Here is a 10,249-nt window from a genome sequence, read left to right on the forward strand (position 1 = left end):
CACATAAAGCATTAAAAATGTTGGCTAATCTATATATTTATTTATGCCTATAGCATCTGGTCTTCCTAGGTGGTCTCTCATCCAAGCACTAACCAGGCCAGACCCTGCTTAGCTTCCAAGATCAGACATCGGGCTTATTCAGGATGGCATGGCCATAGACTGAGGACCATGGCTCCACTGGGGCATGAACCCAGGACCTTCTGCGTGTAAAGCAGACATGCTAACCGCTACACCATGGAACCACATCCAAAAACATTGGCTAATATTAATGTGTGTACAGTACCTTAAAGTTTAAGTTTGTCATTGCACTTAAGCCTCAAAACCTCTTCTTAGGGAAAAGGGAAGGAAATAGGGTAGTTATTGCCCTCCAAACAGGACAGTGAGATCCAGGGAAGCTATTTTTTTGGGGGGAAAGTAGCAGAATTGCAGAGCAGTGGAGCTGGAACTCTATCTCAGTGTCTCATCTGTAGCATTCTATTTTGCCATGAAATGTCTTATATTGACTTGGAAAAGCAACTGTTGTTCCCACGTGTCATACCTATAGATGGCCCACAGCTGGGCCATCTGTAAACACAGCCAAGTAACACAGGCTGCCGCATGACTAAGTCACTGCTGCTTTGCCTGCGTCTGCCACTCAATATAAAGTCCCTGGTGATCAAGGGACAGAAGGCGTGGGTCAGGGAGCTGCCAAACTCCAAACACATATCTTAATCGGTTGTCGACGGTCACCTCCATCCAAGTCCTTGATGGAAAAATGGCTCCTTCAGGGAGCCATAGAATTACGCATTCAGTGTCCTTTCCAAATCAAAACTAGCTTTGGAGTTTGAGATCACTCAGGAGTGAGATATTTTTGATTGATAACCCATTCAAAATGTGGATAGGTTTCCTTCAGTGCTGCATTTGGCTTTGGGGGCAGGTCCTGTGGATATGCATCCGGACTCTGAATGCTGAGATGCGTGAAGCTCAAAGAGAAGCAGAAAACGGTGCCGGGGCCCAGTGATTTCCAGGACAGGAAGATGGGCCACACATGCAGGTGACACGGAAGGCGGTGCAGGGCGATTATGACGAGGGCATGGGAGACGTGGGGGTCGGTGCATTTAAGTCCATCTCTTGAATGCTGCACGCGGAGCCCTGGGAAGCGAGAGAAATAGCACTTGCTTTCTAGGCGTTTCTAGGCTATTTGGGGAGACATGTAAACATATTTATATTACAGGGTGATATGGGAAGATATGACTTTGTGAAGGTAGCACAGAAAAAGAAGAGATTCACTTTCCATCTGGGAACCCGAGAAGGTTTCAGTGAGTAAATGCCATCTCAGCAGGGTTTTAAAGCATGAATAAGAGTTTTCTAGACAGATAATTTCAGGAGGAACCTTCTAAGCAGAAGCCATAACATGTCTAGTGACCTGGAATCACATACATGTTCAGCTTAATCCAGATTGGTTTCTTGAACAGTTTGTACCAATTACCAACACTTGGTATTATCTTCTTAATTTTTGCCTAACTAGTGGGTGTAAAATAGTATTTCATTTTGGCTTAATTTGTATTTTTTAAATTACTATTGCGGTTCAGTATCTTTTTTGTATGTTTATTGACAATATGCATATTCTGCGCAATAACTATCATTTCTATTTTGGTGCAATATGGAGGAAAGAGTGTAAGTGGTATGGAATTAACATTTGTTTAGTACTTATTATAACATTTTATATTTGTTAATATGATTCTTCCTAATGGCCTGTTTTTTAAGTTGAGAAAACCGAGGTCCATAAAGCCCGTATAACTATCCCATGCTACGTAGTCATTATGTAGGAGAGACAGTTTAATTATGGTTGGTCTGACTCCAAAAATTATGCTTGTTCTATTTCTATGTGCTTTTTTTTTAATTTTTATTTTTATGGTTGCAGGAATTACCATTATAGGCAGATGCAAAAATCACTACCAGCGCTATTCCGTAAGTAAAGGCTCTGTGACAATTTGGGGGCCTCTAGGGTCTGCCTGCCTGGTGTCAGGCTTTTGCCAGCTTCACAGTCCCTGAACACAGAGGTCCAAAGGCTGCAGACCAAAACAGACCCCAGCCAGATGATGGCAAAAAATTACAATTTGAAGATAAAGTAAGCGCTACTGTTGTTGTTGTTTTTACCACGGTGATGATAATTGCTTACACTGTTAGGGTGCTTTGTGGATTACAGAACACTTGTCCACGGGTCAACAGTCCCGGGAAGGGGGAAAGGCAAGGGTCAGCAAGGTGGTGTCTCCAGGCGTGCCCTGCTGCTGAGTGGCTTGGCCAAGTCTGGTGTTTTTGTGGCATGTAGATTAATGGAAGAGACTTGCAGTTTAGATTGACCACACGTACACCAACTATAGGCTAACCAGCAGATACACAGATTGAAAGCCAGGAGGAAAATAGTAACAGCATAATTTCATAACAGCTCACAATTCATTTTCCCTGTTGGAAAGGAAAGATGCCCTTTCCTCTTTCTTCCTTTGTGCTTTGGAAGAAAACCCGGTTGTGGGCTGTAATCAGGAGTGGAGAATAGGGTCCTCTCAGTTCGTTCAATTTTCAGACCTTCACAAAGGAAGGAAAAGCTTTTTTCAGCCGTCTGAGAATGGTAATAAATGGACTCTGAGTCAGGCAATTTGCAAGAGCCCTGAGCAATTATGATACTTTAACCTCTTCTGAAAGGAGCTCCCCACCCAAGATCCTCTTTTGGCCTTCTAATGTGTTCCATCTAAAGCTGTAGCAAGCAAGGGCGCCAGAAGGCACATCTTGCTTTTCTCACCCAAAGAAGCTAAGACGCTGTATCCCTCTGAGCCGGCCATTCACCAAGGATCACACGCTGTGGCTTCTGCAGGTTTCGATGTCGGCGTTTGTTTTTCTGTCTCTTTTCCTTCTCCTAGTTGCGTTCTATGCTTAGAGCATCTTAGTTCCTTGGAGACAGGCAGTTGGGTTCAAGAAGCACACAGTGGATTTAGGAAACATGGCACCTGGGGCCACTGCCAGCTCTACCTTCTAGAGGCTTTGTGCTCTCGTAAGAGTCATTTACTGTCATAAGCCTTGCTTTCTTCAGCTGTGAAATGGGAATTTGACTCGTCTCACAGGGTCGTTGAGTGAGTGAAATGCAACACTGTGTGTGAAAACGCTGTCACTGATTATACTCCTTTAACTGTTTTGTCTTTTTTATACTTATGTTTCTTTTTCTCTCTTATTTTTTGAAACTTAACCCTCCATTTCCACTAAAACGCTCCTTTCCAACACTCATTTCAAAAGGTTCTTCGTCATTCTTTTTTGAAAGGCCCGGGCACGTGTGGTGGTTAATTTTATGTGTCAACTTATTTGAGCTATCAAACCGAGATATTTAGTCACATATTCTGGGTGGTTCTGTGAGGATGTGTTTGGATGAAATCAATATTTAAATCTGTAGACTTTGAGTAAAGCAGATTGCTCTCCTTAATGTGGGTGGGCCTGACCCTGATCAGTTGAAGTTCTGAATAGAACAAAGACTGACCTCCCTCGAGCCAGAGGGAGTTCTGCAGCGGCTGACTTTGAACTGTAGCACTGACTCTTTCCTGGGTCTCTGGCCTGTCGGCCCACACTACAGGTTTTGGACTTAGTGGATTTCATAATCGTATGAGCCAATTCCTTAAAATAAATCCCTTTCTGTATGTATACACATGCAATGGGTTCTGTTTCCCTGGAAAACTCTAATATGGGCTGTCTTGTGATAGCATCTTTCTGAGGTTGCCACTGAATGGAGACGTGATGGCCCCTCATCAGAGCCTTTTAGCTGCCTGGTCCATTAGGATGTTGGTCTGGGAGGCCGGCTCTTGATGACACTCAGGCCAGTTTCCTGCTGTCGGCATAGCTCCAGCACGATGGGGACAAACCTACCAGTACTAATGTCTCTCTTTCCATAAACTTGTATCTACAATAATCACAGGTAAGGCCCAGATCTTTTCACAGAATGTCCCTCCTCTGGATGTTGGTAGGTTTTAGACTTTGCGTCTATTAGCCTCGCTTAAACACCAGCAACACCATGTCGCTCCCCTGCTTAGATGCCCGCAGTCTCTCCTGGTTTCTGTCACTCCCTTTCTTGGCTCTGAGCATGTCACGTTCATCTTCTTCCTGTCTCTCGAATGTGACATGCTCATTTTTGCCTTCAGTCTTTTGCCAATGTTCATCTTTTCTGAAGTGGCTTTCCTCATTCCACTCAGGGCTGCCCAATCTTCAAAAGTCTTCTCAAGTCTCACTTTCTCCCATCAAACTCATCTGATGGCTCCTGCCTCATGCTGGCTCACTTTCCCCTGAATGTCAAACCCCTGACAAGTGTGTTCAGCAAGGCTTAGCAATACATTATCTACTGGCTTAAGATAATTTCTTTTTAATGTGTCAGTTTTAGATTCTTAACTGAGTTGAGAGCTTTTATACTCAATCATGCGAGAAATGGTTAATTGAGCAACTACTGTTCACTCTATTAGTCACCAGAGATAAATGTATAAGATATGGCTTATATTTTTAAATGGCTCATATATAATGGGACAGATAGGCCAGGAACAGAAAATTAAAATGCAAAGTTATGAGCATCGTAATAGAGTTGTGTGTAAAGTCTTTTTTTTTTTTTTGCGGCGGGGAGAAGTGAGTGTGTGAGGGTGACTTAAGAAGGGGTCTTGTTGAACACTTATTATGTTTTGAGCCTTGAATTAGGCATTTGTATGCACCATCTTATTTAATACTTTAGTTAACAGCCTTGTAAGGAGGCTATAGAGCGGTATCTTCTCAATGAGACCAAGGAAGAAGCAACTCGCCAAGATCAGAGAGTTTGGTGGAATTCGTGGGTCTGCTGGCTCCGAAGCCCGTGCATCTTTCCATCATGATACCTTCCAGGATGGTTGCTTGGTAACCACTAGCAAGTCCTGGTCTGTGACTGACCTCTAGGACCCTTGCCTCCTTTTTGGGGGGATGAAGGAGGGGGGAAGGTGCTATTTGCACCTTTTCTTTTCTCTCACATAAGCTTTGATTTTGCTGGAGATTACTGAAGACACCAAACAATCACTGTAAACAGAATAATAACAGTAAACAAAGGCAACAAATCCTCTAGTTATTAATTTGCTGTTAAAACTTGAATTTAATGGAATGTGTTTTAAATTTTGTAATTATTATTTGTCTGGTAACCAGACACAAACATTCAAAATTCAACACGTTAAGATGTTTCATTAAATCTAATTATGAAACAATGTTTTTTTTTTGATGAGTTTGTTATAAAACCTCTTTGTTCAATTGCATTTGTTTTTCCCAAGAAACAATAGATGCAAGTATGCTTTCGACATGGAGAAACAAAGGAAGGAAAGAAGGCAGAAAAGAAGGGAGGGAGTATTAACATGGCAAACCACTGCAAGGCATTCTGGGAGTGGCAGTCCACCAGGAGCTCTGGATCTGGTGACAGCGTTGTATGTGCGCTTAGGGTTCTGCGTTCACCTCCTCAAGGCTAGAGGACTGCCTCCCATCATAGGGCTCTTTGATCTTGGGCCGCTATGACAAATTATAATAAACTGGGTGGCTTAAACAACAAGTTTCTCACAATTCTGGAGGTTGGGAAGTCCAAGATCAAGGTGTTGGCTGATGTGATTCCTGGGTAGGCCCCCTTCCTGGCAGAGATGGAGACCTTGCTCTGTCCTCACACGGGGAGAGAGAGTGCTCTGGTTTCTTATAAGGGCATCGACCCCAGCCTGGGAGCTCCACTCTCATGACTTCATCCATACCCAGTTACCTCCGAATGCCATCACATTGGGGGTGAAGACTTCAACGTATGGATTTGAGGGTTGGGGGGGGGAGGCAAAAATATTCAGTCCACAGTCCAAGGGCTCCTCTGATTCTATAATGTGGTCCCCTTTTTCTTCTGCTTATTCTTTTTTTTTTTTTTTTTTGGCACTTAAAATGTCCAATGCCACATGGACTTAATAATCCTGCTGGTGAGAAGAGGTACCTTTCACTTACCTGATGGCTCTTTCCACCTATCGCCTTTATTTCTAACCTTTTTCTTCCAAAATGTCTCATCCCAAACCTTGTCACCCTGTGTTCCAGCCAACCACGATTCCCTCCCCCTCAACACTCCTCCCGCTTCACTCATCCCCTCCCCTAGGGTCTCCGTCTTTTCATTTCTGCTCTAAAGCCCACTTTATCAATGCCTGCTCAGACCTCTCCAATCGGAATCTCTCTTCCTCTATTATTAACTTGTACAGGCGGAAGGAATGCAGACCCTGTTGCAAAAGCAATTTCTGTTGCTCACTACCTGTGTGATTTGGGGCACGTTCCATGACTTTGCTCAGCTTTCTCTAGTCTTAAATGAGGAATGCACGTAAACCTCCGTCATACCTCTGGGACTTCACATAGGTTATTTCATCGGCCAAAAAAAGTCTTTTCCTCTGATTTGCTTGGCCGACTCATTCTTTGGGACTCAGCTTAGAAGTTGCTTTTCCCCGGAAGTTTTCTTTGATGACCTCTCTGTTCTCCTGTGGTTGCCTGCACTTCTCTGTCACTGTTTCTTGTTACATTAAGTGTTATGTTTGCTTGTTTGTATCCCTTTCAAGACCATATCACCAGGCCTAGAGCATAGAGTAGATGATAAGTAAATATTGCCAGAGATGCTTTACTAACTGTACGTGTAAACCCAAGGCACATGGTAAGTAGCTGGTTAATAACTCATGCTTCTCTCCTCCCTCCTTGTGGCTTAGTGTACCCGGTGCTGAAGTTAGTGTCACTTGTTTCTGTACTTGATTTTATACAGTTTCAGACCCAGATCCACTTGGTTCTACACATCTTAAGACCAGGATCCATTACTGAATTGTCTTTTTGTCCTTCAAGGGATCTAACACACAACACCATCCATACAATGGGTACTTGACAAATGTTGCATGGAACCATGATATTCATCAGCATGAAATTCTTTAAGTTTGAGTCTTCATTTTAGGAAAATATTTTGCCTGCCTTCACTGGTGTCATAATAGAGAACCCAGTTTACTTAAAAAGGTTTTTTTTTTTTTTTAATATAATAAGAAGTGCTCAGTTAGTGCTAGTAGAATAAATGGACGACGAACACATAGGATTTTTCTTCTTTCGCATGTGCTGGATTTAAGTTGGTCCTACGAGTACAGAGAGCTCCCTGTTCTTCATCCTGCCTCACATTGTGTCTTGCATCTGGACCGGTGCTTGAAAAAGTCTTACTGAATTGAATTGGAGAGGAAGCCCGGTTTTTCTGCTTTTACCTTGATATTTCGAATCCTCTTAGAAAACTACCCCAAAAAGACTCTTCAGGACTCACAGCAGCAGATAGAGCGTGGATGTATGAATGGAGAAAAGCAAAGAGAAGAGGCACGGATGAATTTTAAAAAGGAAGAAAATCATGTCAGCATTTAGGCGTGGAAACTCATACCTCTCCTCCTTACCCTTTTCAGGGCCATCCAGGAAAGGACAAGCGAGAGGCTGCAACAGAGACAAGGAGACAGAACATCTGCTCAACAGGCCAGGATTCAAGATCAAGGCAAACCAGAGCGGTGGGCTTTTCCGACTCTGCCTTCCAGCCTCTCTGGCTAGGAGCTTCCTCCTCGCCCTCCCAGCCCAGCAGAACTTCCAGTGCTGTCAAGAGGCAGGAAGCGTGGCAGGGCAGGCAGGCAAGGGCAGCTGCTGGCAGCACTGCAGCACTGGTGCTAGGAGCCCTCGTCTATTTCAACCTTGGATTTACAAGTGTAATAAGACTTCATCTGTTGACTACCAGCTTACCATCCGTCAACCTTGTTTCACAGGAGGCAGAGCCCATGTCCTGTCGGGCCTCCAGACATTGGTTTGTCCTCATCTCGTGCCTCGGGGTCCTGCTACACAGAGGAAGGGAGCTACAGATGAAATCGATGTGCTCTCTGTGTGTGTCTGGTGGCAGGCAAGGCTGTGGCTGGTGGCCCTGCCAGGAAACACACCCGCTCGTGATGATTTTATGTCCGCCCTCTCCAGCTCTAAATCCAATGAAGAGCAAATTGGAGATCTGATGCGCTAAGCCTGCCTTCTTTCTCCCTCCAGCTTCCATTTGGGTTTACACACAGTTGGCATGAGAGCTGCCCAGCTGCAGGCTCTGCTTCTCAGTCTTCCTGACAATGAGGCTGTGATGATTGGTCCTCTGGGCTGCAGGGAGGAGCTGGATGGTTTCCTGCACCTGTTCTGACTTGCGTTAGGGATTTCCCCCTCTCACCCATTAGGTTGAGACAATTTGGTGCAAATGGACTATTTCTAGCTCATTTTAGGGAAGAATTAAATTGAATTCTGTGCTCAGAAGGGAATCTTTATGGATACTGCTAGTGCTATATCTTGAGAAGATATAGCCCGGGTCCCATATCTAAGACCATCTACTCATCATCTCTGTCACACTGGGTTCCTCAAAGCTAAAGAGATTACAAAGTCGTTGGAATCCATGGCTCTAAATTCATAGATTTCCTAGATGAGTGAGTTTGGAAATTTACTTATTTAACCTCTCTAGCTCTAACCTCTCTAACTCTCTCAGCATCCTCGTTTATGGATTGAAGAACGAATGAATGGCTAGATAAATAAATCTATTATCTATCTATCTATCTATCTATCTATCTTCATCTATATCTATATACTTATCTATCTTCATTATCATTGTCATCTATTTATCTAGAGAGAGTTTTAATTCTAATCCTTATATGGTCTCTTACTCCTATGAGTGGTGCTGATTTGTGTAGAAAAATCTCACAGGCTTCCAAATCCCATTTTACAATGAGACTTTTATAACTCGGGTTTCCCAGAATTCCTTTTTCCCAAATTATGTATGTATGTATGTATGTATGTATGTATGTATGTATGTATGTGTAAATATTTGCATGTGTCTGTGTGTTGGTCCTTAAAACCTATATAAGGTTTTAAGGACCAACACACAGACACATGCAAATATTTACACATACATAGGTACATAAGGACAAAATGCCCAGGTTAGATCTTGGCTCTGCTATTCACTAACAATTTTACCTTGAACAAGTGGCTTAACTATAAAAGAAATAGTATAATGTCTGGAAAATGCTTTGAAATTATCTGGTGTTAGGAAGTAGAGAGGATATAAATGGAATAAGATTCATCATGAATTGATAATTGTTGAAAGCTGGAAATATATACATGTGATTTTACTATATTGTTCTCTATATTCTTATACGTGTTTGTAAATTTTCCTAATAAACGTTTTCAAACTGAATAACAATAAAATAGTGGAGGCCATACTCTATGTTTATGGAATTTCTCCACAGTCTGCCTCCCAAGATGCTCCTCGCACCCTGTTACTCTTTTCTGTCAATCTTGGCTCCATTTGGTGGTCATGTCCTCTCCAACGAGCCCCCACAGTTGGATGAATTAATTGGATGAACCATGGACTTCAGTCTCCCTTTGCCACTGAAAGCTGTTCCTCCATGTTTTTTTTTTTTTTTCGGAAACCAGCCTCCACCCTCATCCCATGTCTTGCCTCACCTCAAAGTACATTAACACACACATAGACCCAAAGGTTTTAGAAGTTTGTAACCCCATCTGTCTCTTTTGCCTCGGATAGCCACTTACCTGGGTTTGGGAATTGTCCATTCTCCTTTCTTCCCTTCCATACAACGAGTAAAAGGTTGCCTTGGAGGTATGACATGACTGGGAAGGCAAATGGAACTTCTAAGAGAAGCGAAGAGCGTAAGGTGCCAAGGGAGAAACATATGGTGGGGTAAACCAAAAGACCTTATCCCGCCCCATTTCCAATTCTCTGACTCCTCTCTATCGAAAGAGAAATTTGGTGGTTGGAAAAAAGCGTTTTAACATGGTGCTATTTTTTTTTTTATCCTAGACGTGAATGAATTGCTTGTATAGTAGGTTGACAAATTATGCCAGTTTTTCCTGGACTGTGTGGTTTCCCAGGATACTGGGTTTCCAGCTAAAAACAAGAAAATACCAGGCAAACCAGGACAAACTGTCATTCAACAGTAAAACCAAGTTTTCTACTTCTTAAAAATAAATGTGGGTAGATAAATTCTATTAGTGGAGATAGTTTTGTTTATTCAAGAGAAAATTAATAATTGGCTATGATGATGTGTTTGCTCTTAAGTAATTAACCACAGCAAAAGCTGGTGGGGAGATTGGCCAACATTCCAAATACCCACTGTCTTTCCTGATCTCATGAGACCACCTTCATGGTTTTCTGCTTTAAAGCTAACAGAAACCTAGG

General features: G+C 42.8%; 1 protein-coding gene across 1 annotated transcript; it reads left to right on the forward strand.

Moving 5' to 3' along the window:
• Positions 1 to 677: 677 nt before the first annotated feature.
• Positions 678 to 8,814, forward strand: LOC107507336. Its single transcript, XM_036227517.1, has 4 exons — positions 678 to 1,033; positions 1,214 to 1,298; positions 1,904 to 1,950; positions 7,449 to 8,814. The coding sequence occupies exons 1-4, from the start codon at positions 1,028 to 1,030 to the stop codon at positions 8,031 to 8,033; spliced, it is 723 nt and encodes a 240-aa protein (XP_036083410.1). The 5' UTR covers positions 678 to 1,027; the 3' UTR covers positions 8,034 to 8,814.
• The last annotated feature ends 1,435 nt before the right edge of the window (positions 8,815 to 10,249 follow it).

Source organism: Rousettus aegyptiacus, unplaced genomic scaffold (genome assembly GCF_014176215.1).
Source record: "Rousettus aegyptiacus isolate mRouAeg1 unplaced genomic scaffold, mRouAeg1.p scaffold_m13_p_10, whole genome shotgun sequence".
In the NCBI taxonomy this organism is placed as follows: domain Eukaryota; kingdom Metazoa; phylum Chordata; class Mammalia; order Chiroptera; family Pteropodidae; genus Rousettus; species Rousettus aegyptiacus.

Excerpts from the sequence above, each read along its gene's own strand:
- LOC107507336 (XM_036227517.1), top strand. Across the intron at positions 1,299-1,903 it reads GGGAACCCGAGAAGGTTTCA|GAATTACCATTATAGGCAGA; the intron begins GTGAGTAAATGC and ends TTATGGTTGCAG. Across the intron at positions 1,951-7,448 it reads ATCACTACCAGCGCTATTCC|GGCCATCCAGGAAAGGACAA; the intron begins GTAAGTAAAGGC and ends TACCCTTTTCAG.